At 35.5% G+C, this 18,706-nt stretch overlaps 2 protein-coding genes across 5 annotated transcripts in view; one reads left to right on the top strand and one right to left on the bottom strand.

The window, feature by feature from the left end:
* The first annotated feature begins 557 nt into the window (after positions 1-557).
* LOC104019779 (transthyretin) lies at positions 558-8,516 on the top strand. The gene is made up of 4 exons (XM_009473100.2): positions 558-796; positions 2,566-2,696; positions 5,331-5,466; positions 7,263-8,516. The coding sequence occupies exons 1-4, from the start codon at positions 728-730 to the stop codon at positions 7,368-7,370; spliced, it is 444 nt and encodes a 147-aa protein (XP_009471375.1). The 5' UTR covers positions 558-727; the 3' UTR covers positions 7,371-8,516.
* B4GALT6 (beta-1,4-galactosyltransferase 6) overlaps positions 5,516-18,706 on the bottom strand; it is a 38,062-nt gene continuing 24,871 nt past the window's right edge. For 3 of the 4 annotated variants that reach the window (XM_087754384.1, XM_087754375.1, XM_087754394.1), the window contains 5 exons: positions 18,448-18,564; positions 16,963-17,150; positions 14,472-14,594; positions 13,488-13,589; positions 8,654-12,236 (listed from right to left, as the gene is read on the bottom strand). In XM_087754384.1, the coding sequence (XP_087610510.1) occupies positions 12,089-12,236; positions 13,488-13,589; positions 14,472-14,594; positions 16,963-17,150; positions 18,448-18,564 (678 nt within the window). In that variant the 3' untranslated portion in view covers positions 8,654-12,088. Of the gene's footprint in view, positions 6,335-8,653; positions 12,237-13,487; positions 13,590-14,471; positions 14,595-16,962; positions 17,151-18,447; positions 18,565-18,706 lie in introns of those variants that run through there. The other variant, XM_087754405.1, reaches the window with a different exon arrangement.

Genomic DNA, 18,706 nt, shown 5'->3' with positions numbered 1-18,706 from the left:
GTAACAGTTCCCCAAAATGTAGCACAGACTTCTGGTGGGCGCTAACTTGCAGTTGTACAGGGGAAGTCTTGAAATTGTATTGAATCTAAAGCACAAGTAAAGTGACAGGACTTAAAATACTTTTTAACTGTGCTCCAGAAATGGGTACGTAAGTATCTAGTTATCAGGCTGGAAACCAAAAGTAACATTTTTCCTCCAGGGGAATGCATAAGATAACCAGGTAGCCCACACATTATCCACTTACCTTTTGTCAGAGGTGGGGGCGAGGCCACCACAGAGAGAAATCTCTAATAGACAAACACAGGTGAGTCAATTAAGCCAAACTATAACCACAGATAAATTATCACTGAAACTGAAATTGCTGAGTGGACAAGATATTTGTATGTCTCTCAACTATATGAGACGCATACAGCACTATTCCTCAACAAAAAGAGAAAAATAGAATAGACATTTTTTCCAAGAAAATAGATCACTGCAGTTGAGGTAGGCAATATTCGCAATATTTCCACAGGCAATGACAGAAGAGACTTATTTTTGCAGACAAGGTTCATGTTTGTATGGGTTACTTATTTTCTCATTGTTTACTAAGTAAATAGTATGAATTGGCATGTTGAAAGTCATATGGGTTTTCTGATAAGTAGCCTCAGTTTAGAGGCCTTGATATAAAAATCACCGATTCCCACCAGTTTCTACTTGCTGACACTGAGACTTCTTAGTGGTAGGCAAAATGGCTTTTCATTCTGTATTTCTTGTTTTCTTAGCTGGCCTGGCATTTTTCTCTGAAGCTGCACCACCGGTAAGTGTCTCAGGGTTGAGGTCGTTCATACTGATGTAGTCCCAGCTTTTTTTTTTTTCTTTTTTAATACTTTAATTAGTGTAAGTGAAAAATAGAATATTCCATTTTATTGCAATTATTTTGATTTTATGGTATGTATTGACTGTAGTTCTCTCCTCCTGCTCTTTTTCTGGTCCTTCTTTCTCCTTTTCTAGTGATTAGTGAGAGGGCTTTATGGGTAGAGAAGCAGCACTTGTCATTAGACTCAGCGACTATGTGAAAATCAATGTAAGAGAAGAAAAAAAAAAGTATCACTACACAAAAGCCTTGGGCCTCTTGAAAAGTAACTAATAGCCCTTATAACACAATGAACAAGCTCCTGTCGTGAGGGATTTCATTTCCTGTTGTGAGATCCATGCTGGAGAAATGCCTTCTGTAGTCCTCTCCCTTACTGCTCTACCCACTGCAGCTCTATCCCATGCAAGCAACAAGGGATCTCAGCACTCATGGATGCAAGAAAAGAACAGAACCAAAGCCAGGATCCCACTTCCAGAGGGCTCATTTATTCCAGCAAAGCAAGCTACAGACACAAACGCTTCAGCCTGAAATTCTCCTAGAACAGACTTGTCTCTCTCCCCCCCCCCCCCCCCCTTCTTCCTCTCAAGCTCTCATCTTTGGGAAAATGAGTATCTGATCAACCTTGTGAGGAAGCAGACTTTCATTGAGCTCCCAGTGTGTAAAAGCCAGGAAAATAAGTGATGGCACTAGAGCCCCCATTGCCAATGCCTCAAAAGAAACACTAGCGAGGAGCCTGTGCATTCCAGAAAGTGAGCCTGAGGAGTCAGGGCATACAGGTGGTATAGATACATGCTGATACACTGGTCCAACACAGGGCAGGGTTCCCAGCCGATATTCCGTTCATCACAGACTAAGAGGGGATGTAAGAGAGGGTTCTTAGTTTTTAACAACTACATCATGATTGATTTTGCAATGATTAAATGAAGATCAGTGATAGCTATTTTGAGATCATCCCTGATTAGCACCTTCCACAAAGCTCTATTTTCCCACTTTTCGTATACAGAATTAAGTAATGGAAGGTCAAAGCCCTGATTCAACTCTGCCTTTGAACAGGTGAAATATCAGGGCATAACCACTGCTTGTGACAAACACGTTGGGAGTGAAACTACAGCCATCCCATCTTTGAAGGAAGGTTTTCCTCTCCTATCCCTGCATAGCGGCCAGGGGCAGACAAATCTGATCCAACATGGTGTTAGAAGAGAGTCTGTACGTGGTGCCTACCAAGTTTACAGCAGAATTAAGATAACTCTATGGTAACAGGACATCAGAGGCTCTCAAATCCAGAAAGCTGTGCTCAAATCACCACTCCAAAATACAGGGGAAGAGTTGCCAGATTTTTAAACATTCCTACTACCTTTAATGATTTAATTATTTCCTGTTGAAGTCACAATTTAGTTAAAACTTCATGCTGGACACGATGTGTAGCTAAGCCATGACAAAGAGAAAACAGAAACGTGTTCTCACACACAGCCACGGTGCCTCCTCAGCACGCACGGCTACACTTCCCCCGACAGCTCCTGACATCTTCCTCCCCGGTTCCACCATATCCAGCCCCCAGAAAACTTCAGGCTACCTTTCTGCAGTACACAGTGATCTTGCTGAGGAAAATATGGTATATACTGTAGATCTAAAGAATAAGATCTCTTCCTGCTTTATCATGCACCATCACTTATCTTTCTTACAATGTAAAAATTCTCTCTTCCTACCTGAAGGACTCTGCTGACTCCAAGCATCCTCTTTTTATAAAAATTCTGGATTCAGTTCGAGGAAGTCCAGCTCCAAATGTTCCAGTTAAGTTATATAAAGAAGCTGCAGATGGATCTTGGGAACTGTTAAATTCAAAGTAAGTCATACCAAAATAATGAGTGAAAGAAGGGAGAGGCAATGGGCAGAGGCCAAATAGTTGAAAAACCAGTTTCAAATTCTCTAACATAAGACGTCTTTTTTCAACTCAGAGGAAAGATAACATACTATTAAATGAATTTGCTGCAGAGAGTCTTTTAACTGTACTACAGTTTCAACTACCAAAATGGTTTTATAATGCTTTATAATTACTGTGAGCACAAGAAAGTATTTTAAACTATCCTTTAATTCAATCATCGCTTCTCTTCAATTTCATTACAAACGATTGCATTACTTTTTAGTACCCATCAATGAACTGCTGCATTGTTAGCAGAAGAATCAGGCAGGCTCTTTTAGTTTGTTTGAAACCAAGACTCTGGTTGAGAATCCTGCCTTTATTGGCTATTTTCCTTCTTTCTAAATGGATTTTCATTTCATACAACACCACAGCTTTAAAAAGAAAACAAGGAACTGTTCTGAATATATACCACATCATAGCTGATAGCCGCCTTTGCTTCAAGACAAAGAAATCAGCCAAAAGGAGAAAATTTGGGGATAAAGCTTTCTCACCTCCTCCCCCCCCAGAGAAGCAATTACATCTAAAATAAGAAACAGAATCTCCCAGATATTTAAATGCTGCCATGTCTTTTAAAAAAATATAATTGTAGCACTTCAAACGTAGATGACTTTTTTGAAATTGCCCTTAATTTTAGTATATATTAACACTTTACAAACTCAAATGCAATTTTTACTTAAAGTATAATCTGAAATGAAATTGAAAAATTTCTGAGGGGGTACACAGAATGAACACTTTCTCTGTTCAACAAGCAACATCCCACTTCCACACTTTTCTCCCCAAGATATTTGCAAAGTCTCACCCTCTTTCCAGGTCTGTTAACGGTCTATTCTACCTAAAAAAGTGAGATAGGGCTTCTAAGGGCTATAGCTGGCATAGTACAGGAATTTCAGTAGTGGGATCCCAGACTCAGATGCATTTGTGGAAAGTCCATGAGAAACTGTACATAAGTGGCTCTTTGGTGTCATAGAGCAGTGGCCTGGCAGAAGCAACAGTGCTCTCACATGTGTCCTTGAAAAAATATAGCTACAGTGAAGGTTACACGTATTTGTACATGGGGGGGCGGGAGAAGAACAATCTATTCATGTTGTCCTACTTAAATTGCCTCCCACCCCTCAAGTGAGAAGATAGCTTCACACATTGGAACACACTGGAAATGCGTGTGATTTTCCATTAAGAGGGTGTTCAGTTTACTTGTCTTCAAATCTGAGCTTAGAGGCTTTATATAAAGATACTCGGCTGAGCAGCTGGATGTTGACTGAAGCCTTAAAAACATACTTAACATCTGAAACAAAGAATAAAGTAACCTTAACATAAGGTAAAAGTCATAAGTGCAAAAGTCATGATAATACTAAATCAACCTCTCCGGCCTTGTTAATTTGTAAATAAATGAATGTTAGCAGGAGATTCTGAAATAACTGTTGGTTTTAGCACAGAAAGCTTATTATCATCTAACAATGATGAATCTATGACAAAGAAAAAACAGAGACATTTGAACGGGTAAAAAAAAAATCTGATGGCTACAGAGCATCTTGTAAGATACAAATGGTGTTCTATGACTTCTTAGTTATAAGCTATATTAAAGCACAAATCCTAAGAAACACACTGGACAATAACAAAAAATATCCAATTCTTTATTTTTCTCTGTATGTAATTTAAATAAAATGTTCAGAAAAAGATTTGGCAGCTAGAACACAAAACAGTGGTTTGTGACTACTAGAATCAGGCACTAGCAGCATTGTTATTTGCTGATAACCTACCCGATAAAAAAAACAAACAAACAAACAAACTAGTATTATATAACATATTGCACAGGAACAGGTTTCAACCAAGAGACATATTTGAGAGACAGCAGTCAGTATTGGTTCTGGAGCCCCAAACTGGTTGGTGTTCAAAGGTCTATAGTTTCAAGCCAGTACTATGGCCTTGGATAGCACTGATAGCATCTTCAAATCAAATAAAACCATCTGTTTGTTGAGGATGGAAAACCAACTGATCAATACAGACAACAGGGAATTCCATAAGGCTACACTGTTGGCTGACCTACAGTCATTTCAAATAGCAGATCTCAAATTTCAGATAGCCAACTCAAAAATATTCATACTGATAAAACAACTCAATGTATTTAAATAAGTAAGAGAACTATGGAAAAAAATCAAGAGAGTTGACCCTACTTACTTGCACAGTAAGTGCATCATAGCGCTTCCACATTGCTTACAGCAGTGGTGAAGTTTTCCCTCCGAGTGGGTTCATTTAATTAACTCCAAGACTCTGCCAAGAGTCTATGAACACTAATGCCAGCTTTTGGCTCACCCCCAAACCATGCAGAGTAGTGACATGGCAGGCAACCATCTGCTGTGGCGATCATGGAAGTAGCAAATGCCAAGATATGCTCTAGAGCATCCATAATACAGATGGATGTAAGCTATTCCAGATCAATAGGAGTATTCATCATATAACTTAAGCTACACAACATCACTCAAGTTCAATTGCTAAGAACTGCATTTTTCTCGGGCTTTTAACCAAAATATAAAAGTGCATTCTTCTGCCATCACACAGACAAACCAATGATAATGGAGAGCTCCATGAGCTCACAACTAAAGAACAATTTGTAACAGGGATATACAAGATTGAGCTTGACACAGCCTCTTATTGGAAGAGACTGGGCTTGAATCCCTTTCATCACCATGCTGATGTGAGTATTCATTTTCTCCTGTACTTTAGTTGCAAAGAATAAAGATATTTTATATGTCTAGGCTTCAATTACTAATTGCATGTGTTGAACTTTCTTTTCACTTTTTTTTTTTTCATATTTTTGCATTAACACTTTAAATCCAGAGTCTCAAAGCTTTGTAACAACATACTCATGAGAGAGTCTAGTTAGTAGCTTCCCTGTAATTCTCAATAAGCTCTTAGATGCATTACTTACAAAGAGGTTTTCCATCCTTCTACCTCTACTTAAGCCTGTGATTCTTTCTGTGACTATTTCTAGACACCTGAGGGAGAACAGGTGGAGTACTCTTAAGAAAAGGATTCTTCTGCCTTTTGGATTCAGTGCCTGTATGGCTGCAGACAAAGTTTGTAACTTGGATTTTTAAAGATAACGGAAGTATGAACTGTGTTCTGGATGCCTGGATCCTCAGTTTACAATAGGAAAAAAAAAAAAAAAGTCTAACAGGCCTTTTTAGCTTGCATGGGACAGATAAACTGGTTAGAGGAAGGTGGTCCAAACCCAGGACCAACTGAGGCCAGCTCCAGGGTCTGGGACTCCTTGGGGGCTGTCCCCCTCACCTCCACATCATCAGCCCTTTCACACGACCTTTCAGTAGCAGCAGCAGCAGTCCTGTATTAGTTGTTTGCTGGACTGTGACAGATCAGTGAGCACCACCAGCTGTACAGTTTGCAACTGCTTCTCAAACAGCCATTCCTCATCTCCTTGGAAAAAAGGTGGCAAACACCTCGGTTAAATTTTGTTTCTGCCTCCCAGAAATGGATGAGAGATGACATTCTTATTCTAGACAGTAATGAAGGTTAATGCTGGATAGTCCTGCCTTCTGTGGTAACTGAAATAAAAGAGGCAAGATGAAAGATTTACAGCGTGCAAGTAAATTGATAATATATCAAGATAATGTTTAAGTGTATATTTCAGACTAGAAATGAATTTAATTCAGAGTGCAAGAGCCTCCTTTCTTAAAAATAAGCCTCAGTAGGGATCATGTTTTGCTCAGTTCACTGGTTGCTCCATATGCATCTATTTTATTAACACTGAAAGGAGTACAACCTATGCATCACAGAATGTTATTAAACTGTGTCTATTTTAAAAGCTGACACCCATCGTCTCACAACACAAAATAATCCACTGTGTAGATGGAGAAATCAAATGACAGGACATGAGCTGATGAGGGAGATGTTAAAAGGGAGATGTAAATGATTCATACATAAGGTCATTATCATGTTATGGCCAAATGACTAGTGCAGTCCTTCTCTACCTACTAGCTATGCTAGTAGGATTAAAGAAACTCATTCCTTTGTATTTTGGCCTGATGATAATTACTGTAGCATTGTGTTTAATTCTGTTCCTCAAAGTTCAGGACTTCATAAGAACAACAAAAATATTCAAATACTTGAAAGAATGCCTTTTTTTTTTTTTAATAAAGACAATCAATGGGGTTCAATGTAGATCTTCAACAAGGAAAAAAAATCTTGTTGCCCTTTACGAGTACCAACAAGGAAACCCCAATTTGGATAATAAAACTATTTGATAAAATTTTAAATAATGTAAGTGACATGTATGCTTTTAACAAAGGATATTTACCCAGTAGAAAAACTGTGTGTGACAGGCAGTCATATATCACACTGATCAAATCACCACAAGAGAAGATATTTCCAAAGTTTTGTGGGAGGTTAGGTAAAGTGATTACAATGGTTCCACCTAGGCTCCTACTAGAGATCACTTCTCATTTGTCTTGTATTTGTTCTTTCTTTTTCCAGGTGGTGTTCACAGCTAATGATGCTGGTTATCGACATTACTCCATTGCTGTTCTCCTCAGTCCCTTTTCTTACTCAACTACAGCAGTAGTTAGTGAGCCAGTGGAATAGAAGCTGACATTAAGAATGGAAATTTAGATGTGTAAATTAAGATTTCCACAAATCATAAGAACTTAGTTTCTGACTGTATCAACAGCTCTAGATTTCATGGTAAATAACTAACAGTAACAGTCAAGTTGTTTATTCACTTTGTTAACTTTAGGAAGAATGGGTACCGGCTTTGTTTTCAAATACTCTTCTGAATAAAAGTATTCTGTATTCTCTAAGTATTGCTCTTCTGAATAAAAGTTTAGGGTTTGCAAAAACGCATTAAGCTTAGAAAAAATGCATTGAAACTCCATTACTGGGATCCTGAGAATAAACCAGAGTCTTCCACGAAGTTAATAAACTACATTCCTTCTTGCAAAGGAAATGAACCAAACACATCTGAAAGGTGCCTCATGAAAAGCAAGCACACAGGAAATGCAATCCACCACCTGCCGTCACCTATACTTTATTACTGAAGCCCACAACAGACGAAGTCACATGGGACTACTACCCAGGGCCCCACAATCATCAGATAAACTCAATTCCCAGTTCTGATTTTTAAGATATAGAAGCAAAAGCAGCTTAAAAGTGACAGCAAGGTACAATAGCATTTAAGGATGCTACACATACTTAAAATGCTTTCTTTCTTGCTTTCCAATGTATTATAACCCATAACATTTTCAAGGAGAGTCCATATCCAGTGTTGCAGAAAAGTATATCCATCAAACATACTTGAAGTTTATTCACAAATTTTTGTAAAATTCTGCAAATACCTTTGTCCCCAGCTGAACTACTCCCAAAAATTACTTGCATACCCCTAACCATCAGACACTTTTGTAACAGCTGTAAGATACAAAGAAAAATAAGAAGGATAACTGATGATTCCTGAGAAAACCAGCTCCCTATTTAATGCCAGGAGAAGTACAGATGAATCCTTCTATTTCCCATTCTTGTAACCCATATATAAGGAAGATTACTCCTGAAGAGAAATAAGCATAGAAAAGAGCCATTAGGAGATTCAACAGAATAGCAACCCTATCTTGAAAAAGTACACAAAAACGCTTAGTCATTTAGCCTAATAAAACCAAAAGCTGAAAGGATACAAATACCAATAAAGGGAAAACGATTTGTTAGCCTAAGGCTTGATCCCATCACAGCCTAACCTGATGTATTTGCTGGCCAGATTTCCCTTCCTTTTGTTGTTACTTCGAGGTGCCAAGCACTACAAAAAATGAGCACTTCGTCTATAAACAAAACACAAAGATGATATGTTCTCCACAGAACCTCAGAATAAACAAACCAACACAATCTTTAGAACATTATATTTCATAAAAGACAATGATAAAAAAGTACAAACATTTTCATGAACAACAAAAAACCAAAACTATGATAGTACACAGGAAATTCCCAGCATTTGTTTCAGTGCATTTTTCATTAAGCCTATCTTACATAACTCTACAAATAAAATAATCTTAAGTACACTTCTTCTTGCTGATACACAATGGATCTTTTTAATATTTTTAAATAACTGGCTTATTAGTAACCCACTACAACATAGTCATTAGTAAACATAATGATAGAAAAATAGACTGGCAAGATCCAAGAAAACGGACATTTTGCACTTGCTTTTCAATATACTGTCTATTTCAAAATGGATTTTATATTTTATATTCTCCTACTTAAATTTGAAAAACAGCAAATTGGCTTAAGAGTATCTTAGCATATCAACCAGATTCCACTGTTAACATTTCTGTAATGTTTTTACTTGTTAATTTGCAAGACCTTCAGAATCTTGTAACCCTCTTTCTTCACCCTCCATGTTCACTCCTTGAAGAGAAGACATCCTTAATTTGCCTTGTCAGCAATGCAAAAGCCAATGTGATTGGCTTCTCTCTACGTTTTACAAGAATCATGAAAATATCAAAAGGAATGTGCACAACTCTTAGTTCTGCATCGCATTTATTTTGTTTGAAGGCACTGTCTATGTTAAAATTCACTACAGAATAGTACTGAGTTCAAGCAGGTAGTATACAAACACTATTTTTGATGTAATTTAGGATGGTAACTTTTAAAACTTCCCAACAAAGTGATAACTTAGAGAAGAGTGTTGGTTAACAATTCATAATTTATCATCCATCACTTTGGGGCATCAAAATGTAAACTTTTTAGGATCTCAGCTATATGTCATAATCCATTCACATACTGGTTTAAATGATATTTTTCTAAGACCATACATGATTAATCACTTAGAGCTGTAAAGTTATATTAGTTCAGCCACAGCATATGTGTAATAGAGTATGTATATATGTATGTATATATACATATATATGCATTAGAATGTTTAAAAATTGCACATTAATTTCACAGAATGCCTAACAAATGGGCACAAAAGCATGCTTCAGAAAACAGTAAACACCTACAGTACCAAAGGATGTTTCATAATCATAGGTGTTAAATTGTAGATGAACTTGTACTGAAAACCAGATCACTTCAAAATTACATCAGGGATTTAAAAATTTATTCAACAGTTCAAGAATTGTATTAGTCTGTTATGAAATAAGACTAATTTTATTTTGAAGATATAATTGTTCATACAGTGTATTAATTATCTGCCCTTCAGCCATATGCTTCAGAATATTCTATACACTCAGTTATAGAAAAATATATCAGGAGGTGATTAAGCATGCTTTTGAAGGATGTTTTTGTTCACTTTATGCTCACTTTTTGTTATTTTCATTGCATTACATCATTCCTAAAGCATATTAGATTAAATGGAAGATTTCAAGGTAATTCCAATATGGTTTAAAATATCCCTTACAATTGTTCTCAACTACTTAAAATAAATCATTACATTTCTACTAAATATTTGGGATGCCTACAACTAAGCTCATAACTTTACTGGCCAAGGGCAAAATTTGCTGCTGGGATGTCAAAGAAATAAAAGGTGTTTATGGCAAACAAACTCAAATATACAAAGCACCACACCATCAGTGGCAGCGATTCAGGAAACCAACACATAGTCATGAGTTAAAGTTAGTATTCTTTGTCAACAGTCTTACAGAACACTCTATGGATAAACAATCCTTATTATATACTGCTTTCCATTCTTCATGGGAGCAGAAGTCAGTCTTTGGTTCCTAAAGAGTTGAGTAACTGTGACAAACAAAACAGTTTAGTAGATCTTGGTCAATATCTTTGCATTAACATAGAAAATAAATGATCCAGTCCTTTTCCTTAGTATTAACAAGGGATGTAAAAAAATATTAGGAAAAGATAATAATGCTTAGCAGTGGGATACTTTTAGGTAGCATAACATTACAAGCAAACAGAAAATAAGAAGCTATGTTCTTCATTATAAGCCAAGGAAAGAGGCTAGTTACTCATACATATAACACCACAAAAATAGAGAAACAGACAGGACCAGTCTTTAGTGGGACTGCACAACCTCAATCTCATCGAAAGTCATCGACTTGAGGATACTTAATGCATCATAGAAGCACTCAGCACTCTACCAGAATAGGCCCTTAAATAGCTATATTGATTAATATATTATGGGTGGAATTTTAAAAACCACTCGGGATAGGCCTGCTTTCAGTTCCGCTTATGCCATCGTTGTCATCGGAACAGTGTGACCAACGCCGTGGTTCTGAAAATCCCACGCTGCAAGCATTAGAACTATTAGAACTATGTTTTATTATTTTCTTAAAAATCTAACTTCAATATTCTTCTAATGAAGACACATTTTTGGCTCTTCTGATTTTGGAGGAAAAAAAGTGCTGTTTACTAGGATTTAAAAAAAAAAAAAGGAACAATACCAAAATACTGTACGCACCCAGACACATTGTTTTGGGCATTAAAATCCCTGACATTAACACTAGTGGCACACTTGGAAACAGTTAGAGTTCCTGTAGATCATAATACGCAACAACTGCAAGATTTTCCATAATACACATGCAATATGCATATAAATAGGATTTAGATGGCAGGCAGGGTATCATACAATTTTGCTGGCAATAAATAAAATTAAAAGCTTTCTTTCTAGCAACTTCATATACGAAATTGATTTTTCTATATAGATATGCAGGAGGCCTAGAGCTCAAAACTAGTATAACAGTTTACAGTCATAGCTGGCCAACAATTAATATTTCCTTCATTTCACATAAGGTATAACCTTTTTTTAAGCATACTTACATTTCACACTTGTTCTTTCATGCTAATAAAACATTCCTATAGAATTCAAACGAGAACACACTCAAATACACACTGAAGCATAAAATATTGAGCAATTTAAAAGCAATGTACACACATTAATTTACATCACATATTTACAAAACACATTTTAAAAAGAAACAAAAGCATTCATTTAAATTGGGGGGGGGGCAGTTTAGTATAAAAAATTCCTGGAAGAAGAGGCCTCTGGCCCTACTTCCACAGAAGCTACAAGTCTGTTTTCTACAGTTTATTTAGTTGAGGGGCTAAGATAGAGAATATGAAGAATGAAGGCTTGAACAGTAGTCTCATGCTGTAAACATCTGAGTGGTAGCTGCTGGCTTTTCTTTCAGAACAAAATGCATGGTACATACGATCACTTTACTTCTCATCCCAAATATGCATCATCAAATGGTCAAAAATCTCTAATTCTAAGCTGCTGTTTGTTGGTTTTGTTTTGTTTTACAGTGTCTATCAGTAGCTTCCAGTGTTAAAAGTTTATTCTGGTAGGGTAGCTTGTCATTCCACTTCCATCAATAGTCTCTAACAGGAGCAAGTTCTGGTATGAGATTGACAGTTATATTTTTATACAATCTACTGACAAGTATTTTAGGAGTATATATTAAATTGTTCAACCCATCAATATACTGACGTTCTCTGGAATACCTCAGAAGTTTATATCTGCAGAGGGAGTTGGAAGAAGAAAGCATGAGAAAGATTTGCAAGAAACAATTCAATTGATGTTAGATATGATACTGTAACAGTCATTTCATTTTGAAATACACTTTAAATTCTGAAACTACCTCTCAGCCCTTTCAAATTATCAAATTACCTACTTAAGCTTTAGAAACAAGCCACTTAGATTTTATGGTCACATATACAAGTTAACATTAAGACTAAATAACAAAGAAGGCATTTAATATATATACTTTTTATGGTCCCAAACTAAACTGATTTTTAAAGAACATTCAATTTCTTCGTTCTTTTGCTATAAAACTCAACTACAGAGCTCAGAGAAGATTTAGGAACCTTAACTGTTCATCATTATACATTTAAAGGTCTGAATTGTTTTTCATTTCATTCTTGAGACTCCTGCATTTGCAAACACCTAAATTTGAGGTGATTAAAAAAACAGTTCCCCTCCCCCAGATTACAGATATATACTTTTTAGTTTCATATCATGTATTTACTTATGTCTACTGTATGTGTCTATTTAAAAAATATTAATAAAGTAGAAAATAAAGATGTTCCCAGAAAAAGACATCCCCATTGAAAACAGAATTAAGCAGTGTTTCTAAGTATCTGAAAACACATACCATAAACCCTTTATTTTGCATTTCACATTCTAATTTTTAGGTGTAGCTCATCTGCTGCACTCTGGTTGCTATTCCAATCCAGGGCAGCCAGAACCTACTGGTCAGTTAAAGTGTTTTGCATCTTTGTAACAAAAGAAAGTAATCCCAAAAGAAAAAATTCATGTCAACGTAAGCAGCAAACGAGAATACCTGTATCTCAGAAAATAATGAAATATGATGGAAGAAACCAATCCTTGAGGAGTTTTAAAGTCTGTTTTCATGCAGGAGTCATTTCCCCTAGCTGTACTGCTTCCTTTTGCAGAATATCCAAATTAACCAACTAATGGAGCCCTGCCAGTACTAATGCCTAAACTATTAAGGAACAATAACATTCTGCAACAAAGATTATGACAATAATATCTTCTGACACACAAACTCAGTCTCTCTCATGGTTAAATAAGAAATATCTGAACACCAAACATAATGTATTTAAGAAAATACTAAGTTTAGCACTAAAGAGGGAATAACACTGATAAGCACTGACCGCTTATTTGTATGCGTGAAAGATTTGCATGTGTGTAGGAAAAAATTGTACATCTTTAGTTCTAGTATTTGAACAGTTCTCTTTTTTTCTTACCGTCCTAAAAACTGGACTTCACCTCTGTGATGATGAGGAATGGATTTGTACTTCCCTAAATCTCCCTCTGGTCTTGTTACGTTGTATCCAGCATAGTGAACCCTACAGTATAAAACAGAAACATTTGTATGAAGAGTATTAAAAAGATGTTTTTACAAGTTACAGCAAAAGTGAAAAATATGCATCAAATCTTTTAAAGCTAAGTCTTTGCATTCACTGACATTCTCTCCTTAAAAAACACCAAACATCCCTAACCAAAGAACTAAAAAAGCTGGCAGAACCAATAAAGTGTGAAATAATAATAATTTCATATTCAGTATTTCCTGCTTCATTCTTAAAGCACAACAGCATAAAAATATGAAAATAGTAAGGAAAAAGAATAAAAACATACAAACTCTTCCTTTAAAATACATATCTTTATATATAAACTCATGCAGACAGTTTGAACAGCTCAACTGAAACATTTTACAGTTGTTTACTGTGAGTAGTTAGTAATACAGTGAGCATTGTTGTACATTGTCCAATTTGTGACTATCAATATAGCCACAAATTAAGCTCTCTCTCAAACACTGCTCCTAAGACATGAAAGACACTTAAACTCATGCTTACTCTACATGTCTGTGGGATGGTATTCCATAATGCAAGAGATGCAAATTAAAATAAAAAAGTAACGCACAGAAGACTAGCAGGAATGAGACTAAATATGCTTAATACTGTTATCTGTTGTTATATCCGTTATTTGTTACAAGACCTACCTCTTAAAAGCCTGTTAACTGTCCCCAGGCCAAGAAGAAAGAACATCATACTTATCCCTTCAAATGGTATGTTCTGATATTTCTGAAGTGAACTCTTTAGAAATGTTAGAATTTGTTCATTTAAAACAAATTTAAAAAAAAAGTAACAACTGAAAGAAAAAACACCTAATTACTCTCAAGGGGTGGATACCACAGAACAATGAGAAAGACATAAGCACTGAACACTCACCTGTTCCAAAGATCATCATCTTCTCCACCCCATCCCCAAAAGGCATTTGGAAACCCATTGATCTTCTTGAATTGTTCCACTGTCAGGCCACTTACACCACCGAAGAACTCATTGTATGGAAGACTGAAAACAAAAAGAAAAATTCTGTATTATTAGCTGAACTTAGATAGGTAGCCCTCTCTTTGAACAGTACCTTTCAAAAAAACAAGAACCTCCCCAAACTAAGGACATGAATAGATGCTGAATGTATTCACTAAGGGAAACTGGTTCACAGATCTCTGGCATTAGTAACATATACGGAAGTTGAATACAATGTTTGCAGTAGTGTCTGATATGCATAAAAGGTACTCTTAGACTGTAGCTCAAATTAGTGCCAGTACATGAAACAAAAGTCTATCACATATTTCAGATGGCTGATTTAGACCCAAAGCTGAATTGTAAAGTGAAGCCCTCAAACTATTGTATTTTGACACTATTCAACTGAAAAAAACCCCTCTCTTTAATCAACTGAAAAAATTACAAATCAGTAATGCATCAATTCAGTAATTTTAATTCATGACTATACTCTACAGAACTGTTAAAACTTGAGAGGAACAGTTTAACAGTACATATTCAACCACAGTGAAACACATACTTATTTAAAGAACAATTTTCCAGTTTTAGAAGCTAAACTTTTGAACCAAAAGGACCTATAGGCTTTTTTGTCAGTAAGCATACAGTAATTACTAACACATATTATTAAGCAGTTGGTCAACATGAACAGTCACTATAGCTATATAACATAACATACACTAAAGCCCACGCAATGTGACTTCCAGTTCCCAAAACACTTTGTCAATCTAAAAAAAACCCCATATATTTAAGTATCTATATTTACTTCCATCAATGTTAACTTGCATCCTTAACCCAGAACCTGCCACAGCAAAGGGTGCTCCTCTTTCAAAAACAGCACACAATTTCATCAAACAAAAGGAATCAAACATATTTCTCAGGTGACGCTTCGAAATGTGGAACCTTCAAGGAGTTAGGACTATCTACAAAAAGATTTACCATTGCTTAGGACACAATTGCCACACTGAAGGACAAATAACTCCAGAATGCAAGAGGAAAGAAAAAGAAATACAGTCATGTAATTTCTGATCTCTGTGGAAACACAGGATCCAAACAAATCTTAATAGCTTTTGGGGAAGGTTGTTACTATATATCCGTTTCAACATCTAACTAAAATAACAGGTGCTCTAAAAACCCTTCAAACCTCCCCCCCCAAAAGAAAACAAGCAACAAAAAACCATCAACATCCCAAAAGCAACCCACCAACCAGAAATAAAAACAATTGGGGGCATGACAGTTTATGGAACTGTTTGAGGTTTTTATTCATATGTAGGTTATGTGTGTGTGGTGCACATGCACTTTTTTGTATATATACAGAAACATGTATCTATTTTCGTATTTTATACATGTGTATTTATGTATAGATTTATCTATTTCGTAAACATGTTTTGTAAATATTTATCTGTATTTAGTCTATAAATTTTACACATGTATACATAAATACATAGAGTATTTTATAAAATGACAGATGAAATCTGTTATATATTTATATGTGTTTATTTATATATTTATAAATACATATAAAATCTTTAAAGGTTTGACTGCTAATTGGCTGAAAACCTGAAGTCCAAACACACAGACATGTTTTCAATGCATTGCTTTTGATCTGTCAGGCTGACCAGGTTCTCAGGTTGATCAACTTCACAAATACAATTTCAGGATACAGCAAGCAATAAGCTACAGCTTTCTGTGAAGTGATTAGAAGAGCATCATGCAATAGCAGAGTGTTAAAGAGCAAGTGAAACATCATTAATGTAAAATGGCAGAAGGAAAAGAGCTAACAAAACTGCAGGACCAACTACATTCATCAAATTTCAACAGAGACTGAATACAAGATATTAAATGGTCTAGCAATAAGAAAATCTTCTGTTTAAAAAGCAGTACAAAGCAGAAATAAATTGTACATTTATGAGAAAATTAAGTAAGACATTTTTCCTGTAGTATTTTGCTGCAGATTATCTGCTTATCTTTGTTAACAGCCACCGCAAAGGCTTACATAGCCAGAAAAGATTTCTAATAAGCAAGGTAAGTTTTTCCCCCTTGACACATATAGCCATCCTTTTTTTGTTTAGTTGGTTGGTTTTGGTTTTTTTGGTTTTTTTTTTTGTTGGTTTTTTTTTTTTTTTTTTAAAGATCAACCTCACTGCAACAAGTTCAACATTGGAGATTATAAATATCGTCTTCAAATTACCAACATATCAAATGTAGACACTAAACTTAAACCTTCCTCTTAATAACTAGATATTCGTTTATGTAGATAGCATGGTAGGAGGCTGTTTTATTGGTTCCACCTACTGTATATACTGCCACAAAATTCATTCACACTTTAAGAATGTCTCTGGGTCTTTAAGAAACAACATGAATAAAGCTAATTACTTACATGTACATGTATTTGTCGAGCTTTGCTGCAAAATGGCGTGGCATTTCTCCACATCCATAATAATTTCGGTCATTTTCAGGTAAGTGATCAACATCATGAAATATTATGCAGTCCCAGACAGCATCCTTCATAGCCTCTTTGAACCCAACATTAAAGAGCATCGCACGATTAAAAGGTTGTGTACCTGTCTTCAAACAGAAAATAAAGGATACATTGTAAGAATCAAGAAGAAAGAGACAAAATATCAATACTATGAGAAACACATCCTCTACCACATTAAAAAAAAAAAAAAAAAAAAAGAGCATTGACAAAGATGCCTGTTATTCCTCTCGGTAAGCAGAGCAATAGCTCTGGTTAGCACCAACTACCTCAACTGTAACTTGTGATTTAAAAAGTCTAGATGTTCTCCCCTTTCACACAAAACTTAACAGCACTAGCAACGTACAGCACTAGTAACTGAAGTATCAAAATATGGGTGGTTTGGATTAATTCAGCATGACATTACGAGTTAAAAAACTACCGATACAAACTAAGAAACAAACATTAAGTTTTGCTTCTTGTTAAAACAGTCATCTACAGAAAAACTTCCAATGCTGTGAAAATGCCTACAACTTGGTTACGTATTTATAATTAACCTTATATTAGAACTTACTTCCAGTTTCTTAGAAACTTTAACAAAGTCAGATTCAAATAATTTTTATTTCCAGTACAATTTAAACCTCCTCATGTCCATTTTGAGCAAACAAGACAACATAAGACCTTTTGATACAGCAAATTAATCCTACATGCTGTTTTTTAAATGACAATTTAGAGGATCTTTTTGTTTTCTGCTAATTTTTCACTTTGTCACCTGAAAATGTTGCATTCCATAAACCATGAAAAAGAAGTCCTGTAATTTCTTTAGGGATGTAGCTATCTACTACAGCCATCAATGGTACAAATTCCTTAAGCTACCCATCTGAACTACTTTATTCCTTGATTGTGGCTTGTAGAAACTTTTTTTTTTTTAAAGGGTTTTTTTTCCCTCCATATCCATTCCTCTCCGTTTCCAAAGAGACCCCTAGCTAAGGTACTCATTGGTAATTTTATATCATTAATGACCCCATAATATTTCACATATATTAACTGGACAGTATACACTTTAATACTATTGTCTTCAACTGGATTTCAGTGAGCATGTGCTGTAAAATGGCCTTCTGTAAATTACCATTTCCAATTCTTACACATAATACCTTTTTTTTTTTTCCCCTTGAAAACTGAAAGACAATAGGTTCAAAGAGGCCATGTTATAAAATATCAGCCCATACTTGAAGAAAAGCAGCATGTATCTGGCCACTGCTTAAACTGGGGAATGGAGCTGAACTTCTTCATCAAACAGCAGAGTAACAATTTTTAGATTCTGGATTCATCCAAATCTTGACAAGAATATCAAATCCCCTTTAGTAAGGAATCTTGAAAAGTCACTCTTCAAGTAAATGCTGTTACCTGTTCAACAACATAGAAGGCAAATTCCAGCCGCTGCTTCTGCAACATAGGTATCAGATGACGGAAAAAAATTGGAAGATGCTCATGGCGATTCCGAAAAGGAATAAGGATTGCCACCTTCAAAAAATTATATATATATATATATATATATTAAGCTATTGCATTAGCATTTTTAAATTTTAATGTTTCAATACAGATCAAGTCTCCCATGGCTTACACAGGGCAGCTTTTCAACTTTTACATTTAAATTGGCTTGGTG

This window comes from Nipponia nippon, unplaced genomic scaffold, assembly GCF_047370975.1.
Source record: "Nipponia nippon isolate SJK-2023a ecotype South Korea unplaced genomic scaffold, ASM4737097v1 scaffold_1, whole genome shotgun sequence".
Lineage (NCBI taxonomy): Eukaryota > Metazoa > Chordata > Aves > Pelecaniformes > Threskiornithidae > Nipponia > Nipponia nippon.
Note: the sequence above shows the minus strand (reverse complement) of the source record. Positions and strands in the feature narration are given on the sequence as shown.